This window comes from Hyla sarda, chromosome 4 (assembly GCF_029499605.1).
Source record: "Hyla sarda isolate aHylSar1 chromosome 4, aHylSar1.hap1, whole genome shotgun sequence".
Lineage (NCBI taxonomy): Eukaryota > Metazoa > Chordata > Amphibia > Anura > Hylidae > Hyla > Hyla sarda.
Window position 1 is genome coordinate 96964122 of NC_079192.1, and position 19028 is coordinate 96983149.

The 19028-nt window shown below is 41.8% G+C and overlaps 1 protein-coding gene across 3 annotated transcripts in view; it reads right to left on the reverse strand.

Annotated features, from left to right (window-relative positions):
* DIS3L (DIS3 like exosome 3'-5' exoribonuclease) overlaps nucleotides 1-19028 on the reverse strand; it is a 59980-nt gene that overhangs the window by 27194 nt on the left and 13758 nt on the right. For 2 of the 3 annotated variants that reach the window (XM_056571683.1, XM_056571681.1), the window contains exons 2-6: nucleotides 11581-11734; nucleotides 3789-3917; nucleotides 2390-2525; nucleotides 894-1070; nucleotides 733-811 (exon numbers count right to left, since the gene is read on the reverse strand). In XM_056571683.1, coding sequence (XP_056427658.1) covers nucleotides 733-811; nucleotides 894-1070; nucleotides 2390-2525; nucleotides 3789-3917; nucleotides 11581-11624 — 565 coding nt within the window. In that variant the 5' untranslated portion in view covers nucleotides 11625-11734. The remainder of the gene's footprint in view (nucleotides 1-732; nucleotides 812-893; nucleotides 1071-2389; nucleotides 2526-3788; nucleotides 3918-11580; nucleotides 11735-19028) is intronic. The other variant, XM_056571682.1, reaches the window with a different exon arrangement.

Below are 19028 nucleotides of genomic sequence, written 5' to 3' on the forward strand. Positions count from 1 at the left end.
CAACCAATCAGATCACTTTCATTTTTTACAGGCCTCTTTAAAAATGAAAGAAGCAAGATGCACCACTGGTCCTCTGCACAGGTTTTGATAAGTCTCCCCCCTTATTCGTAACACTTGCAAACACCCCTGGGTTCCCTGAATTTTTTTTTGTAGAATCAAAATGCCGAAGCTCCCAATTACTTTGGAGGAGGTGAAGGCAACTATAAAGTCCCTACACTTCAGCAAGGCTCCTGGCCCAGGCGTGATGTGATCTCTACCACTACATGTAGACATGTACAGATGTTCAATATTATTGGAATCAAGTGCTTCAATATGTTAACCAAATATAGAAAATTTTTCTATCCCTGTACACATACAGTTCTATGTCATTTCGGGCCATAGCCTGCCTGCAACCCTGATCGCACCAAGAACATTCCTCCAAAATTGATAAAAGATGAGAAGAAAACTGGTCATGTAAAATTACTGCGAATTGTTAAAGGCCCTGGACCCTAGGTCTAAACAGTAAGTTTCAGGGGTCTTTCAGATTTTTCCATCAATGATTAAGCAACAGGCAATCTTTCACAAAGTCTGTATGTACATGCTCATTTTAATGTGGATTTAAACCTATGAAGTGTAAAAAAAAAATCTACAGTTAGCCTGCACTATTAAATCCATGCAGATTTTGAGGCAGATTTACTGCAGCTGCTCCTGCTGGACAAATACACCATGGCTCAATTTCCCATAACAGCTTACCTGTATCCTTTCCTGCCAAGCCCTGGAGTCGTACAAATGCTTCAAGTTGGGAGCGATGCTTGTTGACACTGAGGACACCCTGCACATAAATATTCAAGTAAGCTCATCACAATGGTTTACCTGCCTATACTGCCCCTTCTGACCAGTGGGGTGTAACTTACCTGCTTGTATCTTCCAGACTTAATGCCTGCTTCCAGAATTTCCAGTGGAAGATGTTCCTGGTACTCCTTCCCCTTACACTCCCAGCTATCAGTCTCATGTTCACAGAGGGCCTGCCGAAGAGAATCGTAGAGTTCCTGTGCTGCCTTTAGATCTGGCCAGAAGATTTCTAAGTAATTCTGTTATGAAAGATACAAAATGTGTAAAACATCTGTTTTAAGGAACAGAATGAAATGCATATATTGGCAGCACAATTTTCTTTTTAGGTTGGGCTAATGTGATGTATAAAAAAATAATAATAAAAACATACTTCACTACCCTGATCCCCCAATGCTGCCGGTTCAAGATATCCCAGTCCCTTCTGCCCTCGGCTGCTTTCTAGTTCCAGTGATATGTTGTCCCTGCAAATGTCTGTGATTGGCTGGGCAAAGAGTTCCTGCGTGGACAGCATGCCACCAAAACCAAGAAGCCGATGAGAGAAGCATGAACCAGTAGCTGTCAGAACAGTGGTACCAAAATGGGATAAATTATTATATTTTATTTTAATGGAATTGAAAGGGAGATAAATAAAAACCTCTGTGGTTTAGATTCCTCTTTGTTACATACAGAGGCCTGCTGTCCTGGGCATGAGCTATGGACATTTGTTGTGTACTTTATGCAGATATTGGCATCACTGTAAAGGTGCCATCATGTCTGCCACTGTGCTTGTAAGTGCAGTGAAAATATGACTGCATCATTCCTAAGGTGCTGTCATTTATTTAGGAGCAGCAGCCCCTCATCTCAGTTAGAGACCCATTGGTCCAGATTTATCAAACTGTGTGAGAGAAAAACCGGAGAGATTTTTTTCACAGCAACCAATCACAGCTCAGCTAACAAGCTCCGGTAAAGTGAAAGCTGAGCTGTGATTGGTTGCTGTGGGAAAAAATCACTACCTAGCACATTCTGTCTGCTTTGTAATGTACAAATAAAAATAAAAAAATCCAACTAAATAGAAGGTCATGGTCAGTAGTTTTATTCGAGGTCACCTTCTCCTGGAACAAAAGACATTAGTAATATGGATATATTCTGGCCCATCTGTGCTCATCATAAGTGTGTATTACCACTCCATACTTCTTTGGGGGGAAGGCACTAATTTCATACAGACCCATTCCACATGGCATTCCTATTGGATGCCGAACTATGAAGATATTATTAAAGGAACATTGGTTTCGGGAAATTCTATAAGGAGCCGAATGAGTTACATGGAAACATGCAGATTAACACTGCAGGGTCATTCAAACAATTCATAATAGAACATGAGATTTGAAAAAAGAAAATCTTAAGGGCATAATGTAAAATACTTGGCGTCAGATGGAAACTGGGCATCTCCCAACAGTATATCTGGCTGATGCACTCAAGGGTAGTTGCAATCATATCACATGGATCTTATGTAAATATGCTACGTGCATGCTGTAATAGGAGGATGTCGTAGTCTATGGATTTTTCTCTAATAACTTACCTTAAATGACAAGACATAAACCCCCTCAGTTTCATTGCTGTATCTTCGAATGACATCTTCCTTTTCAGTCACCATAATGACAGGAAGCATAGCACGACAGTGCTGATAGTACCAAACACATGAGTTGTAAATACATCTGCAAAAGGTACATAGGGAAAAAAATGTTTAAGGGGTGATCCAAAAAAAACGGTATCAATCTTAGATCGGTGAGAGGGGGGGGGGGGGGGTCTGATTTCTGGTACAGACCCCCACCAATGAGCTGTTTCAAGGGGGGCTGAGCTCATGCAAGTGCTACCCCCCTAGTAGCACAGTATTTACTGCTGTGTCTCCTTTTCATTGCAATACATTTAGTACCAGCAGGGAAGGTACTACAACTTTTCCTTTTTATATCATAATTATGAAACAAAGAGTAGACAATATTATATTAGGATAGCAAAAAAAGACTAATGTACCTGGCACTACCGTGTGAATGGTGAGCAAAATGCTGAATGAATGAATAGAACTAAGGCTGGGTTTTTTTGCAATACAGTTCCTGTATCAGGTTTTTGATTTAAAAAAAAAAAAATCGGATTCCTCAAAACCTAACTAAACTGTATCAAAAAGTGTGTTTATATGTATGAGGTTTGAAAAATAATGTCCGGTTGCATCTGTTTTTTACGAAAAAAAACTTAGTTTTGAACTTTTCACTCCATTATGAATAAAGTTTCACTTGTTTGATTGAAATTCCAAGAAAAAAAAACTGTGTAAAGTCAAAAACCATATGGTGCAAACCGGATGGAACTGTACGCACATACGGTTCTGTATGGTTCCCATTGACTCCCATGTTAAAAAATAAATAAATAATTTTTTTTTAAAAACATAAGGTTTAATACAGTTTTTCACCAGGACCAGAAACCATGGCAGGCCACGGTTTTCTGTCCGGAAAAAAACAAAAAACGTATGGTTTGAAAAACGGAGACAACCATATACAATATGGTGAATACGGTTTTGAATGGGAAGTCTATGGGCACGGTTTTCTGTGCGGTTGTATACGTTTTTTTTTTTTTTTTTATGAAACCGTACAGCATAATCGTGGTGTGAACCCACCCTAACCAGCATCCACAGTAGCAGTCTCAGGTGGTGCTCAGAGTGAAGCTAGTCCATTCAAATGCATCGAGGAGGAAAAGAGATAGTATAGCTTGAAGAAGTGCCAGGTCGGCACAAAACTGCGTAGTCCTACCAGCACCCACTGCCTCTCTCCCTGCCCTCCCTTGCTTTGGTGTGTACCCAGATGTACCTCTTGGAATAAAGAGAAGTTTGCCACAGCATGGTGAGTCGCTGAGTCTCTTTTCCTCCTCGATGCATTAATATTATATTTGGGTCTTTAATAAAAGTTTAGATGACATCAGAGTCACAGTACCTTGTCTGCCAGTCTTCAACAGACTCTCCCATTTCCCGAGGGAGATAGGCGTAATGCTGGAACTCATTTGGGAAAAAGATAGAGTCATGTCGAGAATCACTAAGCATGGAACGTAGCTTCTTATACTGCCTGTAAACACAAAATGTGAAAATGTTACATCTGATACAGGATAAAGACATATAAGTCTGTATGGTGACACCACTAAAGTCCTTCTTACTACTCATCTTGTAAAAAATAGGCTGCACCATCTTTATCCAACTCTGAAGAAAGCTCTCCAAGAAAGATGAAAACATGGAAGTCAATGAGGTTTCACCTTCCTTATAATCTGATATTATCGCCAGCATAAAAAGCATTTTACTTGGTTTTAAATCAATTAAAAATGTGCTAAAAATATAAAAAATGGTTAACAGGAACCACAGCTCAATACCCGCTAAGCAGTTAAGTTTCTCTGAGCACGTCTCTCACACTGGATGGTGTCCATTAAACTTCATAAAATGGGATAGCTGTGAGGTTCACTGATAGCCGGATCAGGACGGAAATCGTTACACAAATCAAATTTGGTGCCGAGATAAAGTGCAGATTTATCATTTCTATGGCCACTCTGGATAAAACCCTGTCGGAGGAATATATAATGGATGTTAATTGCCTTTCTATGTTTCTGGCCTGGCAGGGGGAATTTTTAAGTGGGTGCAATGCAACAGTGATATGGCAAAACAAAAGATTTTGTGACACTCAGGTTTTACCTAATCTTAGGGTCTTTTTTCATAATAAAGGCCCAATACAAGCTCCGGTAACTGTATGTACAAGTTGTTCGCTGCTCATTGAAAGGATTATTTAGACTAGCCAATTATTGGGAGGGAATCGCTGCACGTATGATCACTGGATCCTTCTTCAATTTCTGTCGGCAAAAAACGCTCATTTGTCAGCTGATCACCGTGCGTTTTACATGGGACAATAACCAGGTCATTCAGATAATATTTGTCCTGTGTGGGCCTCAAGGCTCTGCCTACATTTTGCCTTTCATTACATTTGGCATATGTGCCGACAAAGCTTCTGTGGCACATACCAAATGTATCCTTAGGTCCCCCTTCACTAGAGACCACAGGAGACTGTCCTTTTTGCTGGTGGCAGAAGTCTGGCCTTTAAGCGGGGAAATAGGTAAGAGAAAATGTGGACAGAGCCTAAAAATACAAGAGAAACAATGTATTTACATACCGTAGTCTGGTTGTAAACTGCAGCTCAATACGCCACATGCTTGACAATATCATACAATCTTTTAAGTTATATTAACCCCTTAAGGACCAAGCCCATTTTAACCTTAAGGACCAGGCCAATTTTATTTTTGCGTTTTCATTTTTTCCTCCTCGCCTTCTAAAATCCATAACTCTTTTATATTTCCATCTACAGACCCATATAAGGGCTTGTTTTTTGTGTGACCATTTGTACTTTGTAATAAAACCTCTCATTTTACCATAAAATGTACGGCGATGCCCCCCCCCCAATATTTTTTTTAGGGAGGAAACTTAAATGAAAACCACAATTTTGCACATTTTGGAGGGTTTCGTTTTCACACTATACACTTTACGGTAAAAATGACGTGTTCTTTATTCTGTGGCTCAATACGATTAAAATGATTCCCATGGCTAGATACTTTTATATTTTTGTACCGCTTAAAAAAAATATATAAAATTTTTGTACAAAATCAGTAATCTAAAATCGCCCTATTTTGACCACCTATAACTTTTTCATTTTTCCGTATATAGGGCGGTATGAGGGCTCATTTTTTTGCGCCGTCATCTGTACTTTTTTTTAATCAATATTACATTTGCATATATAAAACTTTTAGATAATCATTTTTTTTTTTTTTGGGAATAAAATGTGACAAAAAAGCAGCACTGAGAAAGCTAATGTTGCCAAAAGATAAGGGGGGTGTTAACTTCCCTGATGTCCGACACTATAATTTAGTTTGTCTTTATCGTCATGGTATTGATTGGCTGAGAGGTAGTGACTCTTTTTCTAATAATGCTCTGGAGAGGGCTTTGTTGGAACCTTGGAATTTGTCGGCTTTGCTACATACCAGGTTCAAGGCCTTCCCCAGAGAGGTTCGCTCCAGCTTAATTCTGAGAGACACTGTTGTGGCTTGGAAAGCCTGTAGAGCAGCTATGTCTCTGCCATTCACTATTAGCAAACATATGTCACTGTGGGGACACCCGGAATTCCCTCAGGGTTGGGATAATAAGATGTACCGGGTGTGGCGAGAGAAGGGAATATCAATAGCTGGTCAGTTGTTCCATAGTGCGGAAGCTCGTTACCTCACATTTTCCGAACTCCGAAGTGAGTTTGGCATATCGAACAGTCACTACCTCCCATACTGTCAAGTAATTAACTTCCTTAAATCTAGGCTCACGGATTTGACCAGGGAACATGCCTCAACATCCTTTGACCCTTTGATCTCGCCAAGTTCCGCTTATCAATCCTTGTCATTATTATATAAGCATGTGAAGAGAAAGGGTAGTGATACCTTGCATGTCTGTTTGTTCAGATACTGGGAGAACAAGTTGAATATGTCCGAGTTGACTCTACCCATATTGGAAAGGTGGCGAAAAGTTGGTAAGGCAGTGATAAGCGAAACTTGGCGAGAAACCCAATTCTGTATCATACATCACGCCACTTATGGCTTCTCGTTCCCCCACACTTCCCAACACCCTGATAGAATAGAACATTGCCCGCAGTGTGGGGCCTTCCAGACTGACCTCCTGCATGGGTTACTTACCTGTCCTAAGAGCGAGGAATTCTGGATAGCTTTACTTTCCTTCTTTAACCATCATTTGCAAATTCACTTACTCTTTGATGTACCTATGCTCTTGTTACACATTCCTCCGGAGAATACGAATATGACTCTGTTGATTCACACATTCGTGTTGGTAGCTAAGAGGTATATCCTGGCGCATTGGTTGGAAGCTTCGGTTCCATCCATACCGGAGGTCTTGATGCAGATGAAACGCTATCTGTTCATGGACATGACTGAGTTGGGTAGGTCGATAGAGAAATCTGCCAAAGGGTTTTTAAAGAAGTGGAGGAATTTTATTGAGTCTTTCCTCTCTAGAGATGACATTGTTCTGGTTTTGACGATATTTAAAGACACAACGTGGTATCTGACTAGGGATGTCTCAGGAGAATTGGGTAGGTTGCGATTAGATGAGGGTGGAAGTTAGCCACACCTATCCCTTGGTTTCTTGGGGGTCGAATAGACATGCTGCGCTTCTTCATAACTGTGAGTATATTCTTTATGTCTTCTTCGCCTCACATGTTATGTTGCTTCAAAGAAATGGGCTACGTATGTTTAAGGGTGGGGAGTTGGGGAGGGGGTGGGGGTGAATTTGCTGCTGTGCGAGGTTTATTGGATATCTACGCCATTGTGACATACTGTTTACGTCCATTTGTGGACTTTGGCTTGTATTATTTTGAAAATGTTAATAAAAATATACATATAAAAAACATTTTTTTTGTCAATTTCACATTTTATCTTTCAGCAAAAGAATGGAAGTAACAGAACCTTACAAGAGAGCATCTGAAAACAGCCGGGGGCTGCAGAGTATGGAGCGGGCAGGAGTCCGGAGCCCGCTTTATACATACTGCTGAGCGCTGCATGCTAGCTATTAGCGGTGGTGTGAGGTGGAAACTTGCGCCCCGTGCAGACGTGCGACCACTCCTTCCCTCAGCTCTCCGAAGCTAGAGCTGTGTGGAGCGAAGGCAGAGGACACAGGTCTGCACGGGGAGAAAGAAGCCACGCCACCTCATCTCCCCCTCGCTCGTCTGCATGGCAGAAAGAAGGCAGAGCAGGGGAGAGACAGCTTCTCATCTCCCCCTGCTCTGCTTCAGAGGACGCAAGTTTCCACAGCCGGGGGCTGCAGAGTATGGAGCGGGCACGAGTCGGGAGCTCGCCCCATACAGACTGCAGAGTGCCGCAGCACTTGTCAGGCCCTGCTTGCCCGAAGCCGGGCTAAGGGCCGGAAAAATTCACCTGCCCGGCGCCCGGACAGCATGTCCCGGGCGTCGGGCGATAGGAATTACAGATCCCTGGATAATGTCTGCATATTAGAACTTATCGACACGTCAAAAGTTTGGATCAGTCAGGTACTAGGTGTACAGACCCCCCCATCTGCTAGAATGAGTCGTAATAAACATTCAGCTATGGACTTCTCTCCCCAGCTCTCTGTCTCGCCCGTCTCGCTGCGGGAAACTGATTTTATAGCTAAAGGGGTATTCCAGGAATTTTTATTTATTTGACTATGCTACAGGGGCTGTAAAGTTAGTGTAGTTCATAATATAATGTCTGTACCTGTGTGTGATGGTTTTCTCACAATTCTTCTGTGGTTTTAACCCCAATATTTATATTTAACAGCATACAAAATGACTGTTGTCTCATATTTTTCCAAGCTTGCAATGCGGCCGAGACCTGACTCACTAGTCAGCTGATGACAGGGAGCCTGTCTGCTTCAATGGGTGGAGCGATCGCTTGGTGGGAGAGAGATCAATCTACATCTAATGCAACAGCTGTAGGCACCCTGATTGAAAACCACAGGTCTTTTGAATGTATGCAGCTCATTTATGTTTCAATGGGTGGGGTGGCTGATGTGTGGGAGGGAGGAAAATGGAATTATGGGATTTGTAGGCAAAGAAGAAAACTCAAAAAGGAAATACCAGTTCACAAAAAGCTAGCCACAGTGTTATGGTAATCTCACAACATAGCCATTTAGCCCCAAGACAAGCGCAGATCCTTCCTAAGCATGTTCATTACTGTCTGCCAGGTACGTACTAAAATCACTGTATGCTGGATAACCCCTTTAAACACCTACATTTGTATTCCACCTGTATCTGGAATAAATGGATTCTGAGTTCCCAGGTAAACATTTCTTCTCTGATTGATTTTTAAGTACCTCCCATTTATCAACATGAAAAGCCATTGATTTGTTTATTTTTTAAAAGGAAATTCTGCTTCTCTCCCAGGGTTTCCCCAGACCACACTAACAAATGCATATACCCCGAGGAAGTATATAGGATTAATTTCACATATTTAAATAGTCACCCTCATTTCTGTCTTGTTAATATCCCAGTCTCTTATCTACACCAAAGCCATGTTAAATGTCTCCATTACTCATCTCCTACCATCCTCTGAGGTCACTTATTTCCTTCAGAGATGGTCAAATAGTGAAATCCATTTCATTTTACTCTCAGATTTGATTCCAGTATTGATCTATTCTAAGTTATGGGAGGGATAACCAGACAGGCTGAGCTTCTTTACATGCATTTAAAGGGGTCTTCTGGGGAACTAAACCCATAGCCCAGCATTTCCCTTTCATCAATGTATTTCATCCTCTAAATATCATTCATTAGCTACACATAGTTTCCCCTCTTTGGTTGTCCCTTATATGCATGAAGTGAGGGAATGACATCATCCAGTCATTCATGTCTCTGTCCAAATCCTTCTCTGAAAGCAGCCCCCACCTTCCTTAGAGACACAGACCATGTGGTTTTTACCCTGCACTAATGTGTCATGCTCTCTTTAGTGCTGAGAGTTGGGAGGTGTGTGCGGCCTTAGCCAATTAGACACTGAACCTCTCTCTGCTGCTCAGAGCAGGAGGGTGGGGGCTTCTCTGGCTGGCAGAGCTGCAAACATTGCTGAGAGGTGTAGGCAAGGGGAGGGAAGGATGACAACAAATATCAAGCAGCCAGAGAACACAACAGGGGCCACAGGAGCCATGCATTTCAGGTAGGATGGTTTACAGGGAACATATCCAGGTAGTGTGGTGGCTTTGGAGCTTTTCTATATGTCTATTTCCCTGGAGTACACCTTTGGGTCTATGCCCAGACCACCTAAAGAGGAGTAAAGAGTACACTTCCCCAACTACAGCAGGTCACATTGGATTCTGGATGTGCAACATCACGGGCTGAGTGAGTTTATGTGAAGGCTATTCTATACAGGACAGAAGGGCACCTCTAGGAAAGCCATACACATGCATGTCCAAGGTGAGGAGAAAAGATATGGGTCACTCACTCAGGCATCCAAAATGTGAATAATTTTCTATTATTTGTGAACTTCATTATTTGTGCAACAAGTGCCCATGTATGTATTCATCGGTGCTTTATTTAAGTCAGTCTGACTTTCCTTCCACATCAGATATAAACTGCATTAGGCTTATTACATAGAAATTAGCCTGGGGAACTAATCAATGGATGCATTTAATTTCATGGTAACAAAAGAATCCAAACTGAAGCCTATAAAGGTTATGTGCACCTTTAACTTCTTCTGACAGGTCATTGAGACACCTTACACGTTCTTATAATTGAGGTCTATAAGCAAAGCCCCTAACAATCGCTAAAACAAAGGGCTCCGACGCTCTGGTGCTCTTTTAGCTTTTGTCAGATTCACTTGTTGATTTCTGCACATGAAACTGACAGATTGTTAGTCTTAGGGATTCCTATAGAAATGTAATACCCCAAAATTTCAAGGTGAAGTTATACGACACTAAGTACGTGGCCTAAGAGTGCCAAACCCCCATTGCTATACAAATACAAGTGTTTACCAAACCAGGGTGCCTTTAGCTGTTGCAAAACTACAACTCCCAGCATGCCCGGACAGCCAAAGCCTGTCCAAGCATGCTGGGAGTTGTAGTTTTGCAACAGCTGGAGGCACCCTGGTTTGGGAAACACTGACATATATAGAGGTCTCATCTTTTGACTGCAGTTGTCTATCCAGGAGGACATCTCAAAACCAGAATAAGAGCATGTACATAAGGAAAAAATGCAGGGTTTTTGATGTAGAAGCCATGTTTATTTCTGCATAAAAAAAATAAAAAATAGATAAATAAAAATAAAACCCCCAATTTATTTCAACAGGGAAAGTTAAAAAAAAAATAAAAAATACATTTTAGTTCCATGGGAAAAAAAATAGTCAATTCCTGCATGAAAGCAGCCACTGAAATCTGAATCAATGTAAGCTTTAAGTTTACCAGTCACTTAAAAAAACATTTGATATGTTCTAGAGTCAAGTCAAAAGTTTTGATTGGTCAGTGTCTGAGTGTTCAGACCCCAATCAATTGTTAGAAAGAGCGGGGAGAAAAGTGTGGCTGACTGTGACAATCCCACAGACTGGGCCCCCCCCGGGATCTCCAGAATGGGGCCCTGGCAGTCTGCTGGAAGAGGGTGTGCCGACCCCCTATCTTACAGAAATAAATGGAGGGGGGGTGTCAGCTGCGGCTTCCTGCAGGGGTCATAACGGCCGCGGGTGTGTCAGCTGCGGCTTCCTGCAGGGGTCATAACGGCCGCTTCAGGCAGACTGCAGGTGCCCCGTTCAGAAGATCGTGGGGGGTCCCAGCGCTCGGAACCCCCGTGTTCTTTAACTTATCCCCTATCCTTTGGATAGGGGATAAATTATTTTTCGCTGCACTACTCCTAAAATGATATTAAGAGGCAGCTGTTTGAAAGACTTGCATTTGCTATAATAGGACATATGAAAAGGGACTTTTCTAATAAGAGAACCCTTTAAGGCTTCTGTCCTATAACAATACACGAACACTTGATCTACCACTTGGTCTATCTTTATACAGTGAAGCCTCTTTCAAAAGACCACCCAAAAGTGTATAATGTATACATAACACATAGTGAAAGTCCATCACACATTGGTCTGAATAAGGGAATGTTCTTCTCAAAGAGGTGGTCTTCTGGAGCAGTTTCACTGTATTTTCCACCCATATGAGTGACCCACTAACATGTTCCTGAGAGCATTTACCTGCGTCCTCGCTGATGCTGAACGGCTTGGCATGCTGTCTGCATAAAGATGATGCCTCGTAACTCTGTAAACTCCAGCACCTCCTGATAATCTTGGAGCACTTGACAGTCAGGGACGACATAGTGTGTAAGATCTTCAGACAAGACTTTCCCTTCTAAGAGGCAAACATAAGATGGAAAAAACAATCCAGATATTAATCACAGACAATAAGGGTATGATGTGGGAATTGTATCACAGACTTGAATTTTCACTGAATCTATTCCAAGATTTATTTATCCAGGTGTACACATTGCTGCAGCCACGTAACAAAGCTGCTGGGGGAATATCATTTAAAGGAGAGATGCAGTACTGAAAAACGTATCCCCTATGCTAAGGATAGGGGATAAGTTTCAGATCGTGGGGAGTCCGACTGCTGGGGCCCCCTGCGATCTCCTGTACGGGGCCCCGGCAGCCCCCGGGAAGGGGGCGTGTTGACCACCGCACGAAGCGGCGGCTGACACACCCCCTTAATTCAACTCTATGATAGAGCTGGAGCGCTCCTAACGCTGGAGCCGGCACCGGGAGCTAGGGACATCATAGAACGCCCCCTCATGACATCATGCCCCGCCCCCTGCAAGTCTATAGAAGGGGGCGTGACAGCTCCAATAGATTTGCATTGAGGGGGCGGGGCGTGACATCATGAGGGGGCGGAGCTTTGACGTCACAAGCTCCCGCACCGGCTCCAGCGTTAGGAACAGTTTGTTCCAAACGCTGAGCAGCGGAGTACCTCTTTAAGTGTGGCTTTCTCAAGGATAGCGCTGTTAGGACTGCCAGTGCTCTCCTTGAGAAAACCACACTTTACCTGGTGGACCCCATTCAAGTCAATAGAATCCGTTGGGAAGTAGAGGTGTCAGGGCCTGTTTGGCACAAAAAAACTAAAAAAAAGCCAGAATGGGTCAGAGCACAACGGTCGTGTGAACTTGGCATAAGTACACAGGGCTCCCTGTAGGGCAGTGTTCCTCAAGAAAAACTTCCTGTTTTCCACAGAAATTCCGTTGTCCACACAAAGAACAGACATGTCTATTTTTTCTGCGCAGGCCACACGAAAATCCATTGCCATCTATGAGATGGCGCATTTCCAAGCGGTCCTACTGCCAGCATGTTATGCTGGCGCTCCTCTGTCAGGGCAATGTCCGCACACAGATTTTCAGTGCAGACATTAGACCGTGTGAACATAGCCTTAGACTCTCGTCTGTACTTCAGCTCAGGCATGGAGAGACGCATTACATGCTGGTTACTAAAGAAACTATATGATACACTGTGAGTTCTAATGATCAGAGATGGGGTCAAGCATGGACCTCTCAGGACACGGTATGGTTGCCTCAGCAACTCAGAGTGTGGAATATGTCCCACCATGCCTGGTCTGAGTAACGGGTGGGAGTTCACTTTAGAGGTACCCTATAAGTTTATTCATTGTACGGATACTTTGCATTTTCAAGATCTTTGACAGTTCACAGGAACTTTCCCAGTCTACAGGTGATTCTGTTCAGGACATCTGATGATTATCAGACACTGGCATTTTTATGCAAATAAATTGCCATAAAACTGTAGTGACAAAACACACCCTAAGGGTAGGGTCACACATAGCACAAGCATATTTCACCTATACTAATACAAACTCATTTTGAATAAACGTCACAAAAATTGCATCTTGAGAGTGGAACATTTTTGTTTTTGTTGCGTTAGTTTAATGTGAACAAAAAAAAAAAAAAAAAAAAATCGCCCCACAACAACAGTTGTGTGGAGCCGCAGCCTTGGGCTTTGTTCATTAATGGCATGTGTACCTTGGCAAAATGTCAAGATGGAAAGCCACAGTATATGTGCATGGACCCCATTAACTTTATAGGTCCCAACAGTGACTACATTGGAGTGCATAAGTACCGAGGGCGAACCTTTACGCCCTGGTCCAGTTACCGATGTTTGAAGCGTGCTGACGAGCTGAGCACGCTTCATACCCGCAGGGTCCCAGTTGCTCTCAGCACCCAGGACCCACTGTTAATGCTGGGTATTGCCGATGGGACCGACGCCCGGCGTTAGCCCTTCCACAAAGTTGATCAGAGCATCTAAATGCTGGGTTAACTGTGCCGGTTAGCTCAGAGGAGCTGATTGGGACCATTGTGGTGAAACTGCGATGTCCTGATCAGCTGTGTGGACAGCGGGAGGGCCCTTACCTGGCTCCTTGCTGTCTGATCATTGCTCTGCTGCTACAGGAAGCCTCAGCAGGCTAGAGTTGCAGAGCACTGATAAAACTGATCAATGCTGAGCCAAAGCTTAGCATTGAACAGTGAATGCAATTGAAAGATTGCATGCCATCTATGGGGACAAAAAAGAAAGTGTTAAAAATTTTTTTTTATAAAAAAGTGAATTAACCCCTTCCTAATAAAAGTCTGAATCCCCCCTCCTAACTTTTCCATTTTTTTAAAATAAAATAATGTAATAAAAAATTTAAAAAAATCAATGTGGTACCGATGTGTGTGTAAATGTCCAATCTATTAAAATATAAGGTAAGTTAAATTTGCACAGTCAAAAGGTGTACACTTAAATATCAAAGTCTAATATTGCAAATTTCTGGTCACTTCATATACAATAAAAAAACATTTTTTTTAAAGTGATCAAAAAGTCCCATCAAAATAAAAATGGTACCGGTATATGGTATAAAAACTATAGATCTTGGTACAAAAAATGAGCCTTCAGATAGTAAAAAGTAGTATAATAAAATAATACCTATATAAATTGGGTATCTTTGTAACCGTATGGACCTACAGAATAAAGATAAGTCGTCATTTTTAGCGAAAAAGGCACTGCGTAGAAAAAGGTAGCCCATTTTATTTCACCCCACAAAAAATTTTTTTGGGGGTTTTGCCACAGATTTTGGGATAAAATAAGTGATGTTATTACAAAGTACAAATGGCGACAAAAAAACATGCCTTAAGATATGGGTCTGTAGGTGCAAAACTGAAAGCGTTATAATTTTTAGAAGGGGAGGAGGAAAGAACGAAAATGAAATTTGTCCGAGTCCCTAAAGGGATACTCTGGTGGAAAACAAATTTTAAAAATCAACTGGTTCCAGAAAATTAAACAGATTTGTTTAATACTTATTATTTAAAAATCTTAATCCTTCCAGTACTTATTAGCTGCTTTATGCTCCAAAGGAAGTTGTATTTCTTTCTGTAATTTTTTTTATCAGTCTGACCACAGTGCTCTCTGCTGACACCTCTGTCCATGTCAGGAACTATCCACAGTACAAGCAAATCCCCATAGCAAACCTCTCCTGCTCTGGACAGTTCCTGATAGGGAAAGAGGTGGCAGCAGAGAGCACTGTGGTCAGACAGAGAAAAAAATCCAGAAAGAAATACAACTTCCTCTGGAGTATACAGCAGCTGATAAGTACTGGAAGGATTAAAGAGTACCTGTCACCAAAGTAACTTTTCTAAACTAACTCAGGCAATGTTCCCTAACTACTCCTAACATCCCTCCCACCGTTAAAAATAAAATACAATAAAAAAATACAGTATCTTACAGTTCTACTTGCTCACATAGTGCAATCTCCCAACAGGAGAAAGTGGGCGTTCCCCAGCAGGCATGACATCACTGAAGCCTGCTGGGGGCCAATTCCGCCCTCACATGGTTGCAGTGCTGTGATGAATAGAAGACCTCAGGCACTGTGCAGCTTTCAGTGAGGCTCTATGCGGCTGTCAATCAAGCTCAGTGCAGAGAAACACTTCCTGAGTTTGGTCTCCTACCACGTCAGGAGGAGACCAAACTCACTGTATCAATTGCAGCAGGGAACAGAACAGAGCCACCTAGAGGCCAGTTATTCTATTACATTTTAAACATAATTATGTTGATAATTTTAAAAGCAAGTGAATGGGAAAGTGTCTGCTAATTACACCAGGAACTATATTAAAAGTTTTATTTGGTGACAGGTACTCTTTAAAATTTTTAACCCCTTAATGACAATGGACGTAAATGTACATCATGGTAACGTGGTACTTAACGCACCATGATGTACATTTACGCCCCGCCATGATCGCAAGCACCAAAGCGGTGCTCGCATCATGCTATCGCATCGCTATCAGCAACCAGGGACCTCCCGGTAATGGCGGACATCCGCGATCGTGTGGATGTCCGCCATTAACCCCTCAAATGCCGTGATCAATACAGATCACGTCATCAGCGGCAGTGCGGTACTTTGAATGGATGATCAGATCGCCCGCAGCGCTGCCGCATGGCAGCCGGAGGTCCCCTCACCTGGCTCCGGCTGTCTCCCGGGGTCTTCTGCTCTGGTCTGAGATCAAGCAGACCAGAGCAGAAGATCACCGATAATACTGATCAGTGATATGTCCTACGCATAGCACTGAACAGTATTAGCAATCGAATGATTGCTATAAATAGTCTATTACAGTGTAAATAAAGTAAAAAATGTAAAATAAAAAAGTAAAAAAAAATATTTGAAAAATCCCCCTCCCCCAATAAAAAAGTAAAATGTCAGTTTTTTCCATTTTACCCCCCAAAAAAGCATACATTTTTTTTTACCCCTTAAGTACTCAGCCCATTTGGGCCTTAAGGACAATTTTATTTTTACGTTTTCGCTTTTTCCTACTCGCCTTCAAAAAATCATAACTCTTTTATATTTTCATCCACAGACTAGTATGAGGGGAGCGGAGCACGGCACTTTAGAATGGGTAAGCACTAATTAGCACCTTAAGCACTCGTATCTTCTTAAGGCAAATAGCCAACATATTTGTATTTAGTTGTCAGTAATACACTGGGAGCCTTTTTCCGGAGGGAAGATTTACCCAGCCGGGGTTCCCAGTGTTTACATAGGACACACTCTCAGTGCGTAGGTGCATGGCATACAACTTCCACAGAGTTGTTCCCACATCATTGTCCGTGTCTCTGCACTGTTGCTCGGCCTATGCTTTTGAGGTCCTCAGTTATTGCAGCTCCATTTTTTTGGTCTTATGTTTTTATACTTTGTTTACTTAATAAAGATATTATATTTAATTAAGCGGTATTTAGTTACTCTTTCTTTTTTTGTGTGGTGGATTGGTACTTTCAGTACACCGTAATCATGTTAGGACTATGTAGCCATGATGGCAGGATGTACAGTAAGGTGTCATTTTGGATTCTTTTTGTATACAGTAGTATGAGGGCTTGTAATTTGCGCGACCAGTTGTCCGTTGTAATGCCATCACTGACTTTACCATAAAATGTATGGCGCAACCAAAAAAATACTATTTGTGTGGAGAAATTAAAAAGAAAACCGCAATTTTGCTAATTCTGGAAGGTTTTGTTTTCACGCCGTACAATTTACGGTAAAAATTACGTGTTCTTTATTCTTTGGGTCAATACGATTAAAATGATACTAATGAAAAAAATAAATCGTAAACTTTTTAACCAAATTAGTACGATTAAAATCCCCCTATTTTGAAGACCTATAACTTTTTAATTTTTCCGTATAACCAGCGGTATGAGGGCTAATTATTTTGCGCCGTGATCTGTACTTTTTATTGATACCATATTTGCTTATATAAAACTTTTAATCCATTTTTTATAAATTTTTTGGGAATAAAATGTTAGAAAAAAGCAGCTATTTTGGACTTTTTTTTTTTACGTTCACGCCGTTCACTATACGGTATCATTAACATTTTATTTAATAGTTCAGATATTTACGCACGCAATGATACCAAGTATGTATATAAAAAAAATTTGGGGGGTGAAATAGGGAAAATGGGACAATTTACGTTTTTATTGGGGGAGGGTTTTTTTCACTTTTTTTTTTTACTTAATTTTTTTTCTTTTATTATTACACTTTAATAGTCCCCATAGAGGACTATTTATAGCAATCATTTGATTGCTAATACTGTTCAGTGCTATGTTTAGGACATAGCACTTATCAGTGCTATAGGTCATCTTCTGCTCTGGTCTGCGGGAAGGCAGATCAGAGCAGAAGACGTCGGGAAGGCAGCGGAGGCAGGTGAGGCAACCTTCGTCTGCCATGCTGGATGATCAGATCGCTGTGGCAGCGCTGTGGGCGATCCGATCATACATTTTAGTGACTGCGATGCTGAAGATGCCATGATCTGATTGATCACAGAATCTGAGGGGTTAATGGCAGACATCCGCAGGATCGCAGCCGGGACCTGCCACGCATTATCTGGGCATCGCTCCGATGCTTGCGGTTATGCTTAGGACGTAAATGTACGTCCTGGTGCGTTAAGTACCAGCTCATCAGGATGTACATTTACGTCCTGCGTTGTTAAGGGGTTAATACTAGGGATCGACCGATTATCGGTTTGGCCGATAATCACGATTTTGGGCATTATCGGTAATTACCTTGCCGATAATGCTCCGCCCCCCACACCGCCCCCACCCGCCGCGTCGCACCACCCACCGCACCGCCCCGGCCCCATTGCCTCCCCATCCCCGGTTTTATTATTACCTGTTACCGGGGCCCACGCTACTTCTGGCTCCTGCTGCGTCCTGCGTTACTCTGTGCGCAATGACGAGTGACGTGACGTGCGCAACGTGACGTCAGCGCCCGCTTTAAATCAATGATCTGCAGCGCTGTCGAGGGGGGATAAATAGCCGATAACTTATACCAGAATATCGGTATAAGTTATCGGCCCTAACTTCCACCGATTATCAGTATCGGTAACGGCCCTAAAAATACGATATCGGTTGATCCCTAGTTAATACACATATTTGGTATTGCCGCGTGCATAAAAGTCTTAACTATTAAAATATATTGTGAATTATTCCGTATGGTGAACGGCGTAAACGTAATAAAATAAAAAAGTCCAAAATTGCTGCTTTTTTGTCACATTTTATTCAAAAAAAATGTATTAAAAAATTTATAAAAAGTAAAACCTAAGCAAAAGTGGTACTGATAAAAACTACAGATCATGGCGCAAAAAATGAGCTCTCATATCGCCCCATATACGGAAAAATGAAAAAGTTATAGGTGGTCAAAATAGGATAATTTCAAACATACTAATTTTGATAAAATGGTTTGCGATTTTTTTAAGCGGTACAATTATAGAAAAGCATATAACATGGGTATCATTTTAATCGTATTGACCCACAGAATAAAGAAAACATGTCATTTTTACCGTAAAGTGTACAGCGTGAAAACAAAACCTTCCAGAGTTTGCTAAATTGCGTTTTTCTTTTCAATTTTCCCACATAAATAATATTTGTTTGGTTGCGCCGTACATTTAATGGTAAAATAAGTGATGTAATTACAAAGTACAATTGGTGACACAAAAAACAAGCCCTCATATGGGTCTGTGGATGGAAATATTATTATTTTTAGAAGGCGAGGAGGAAAAAACGAAAATGCAAAAATAAAATTGGTCTGGTCCTTAAAGGAGAACTCCAGAGTATAAAAATTGTCCCCCATACTG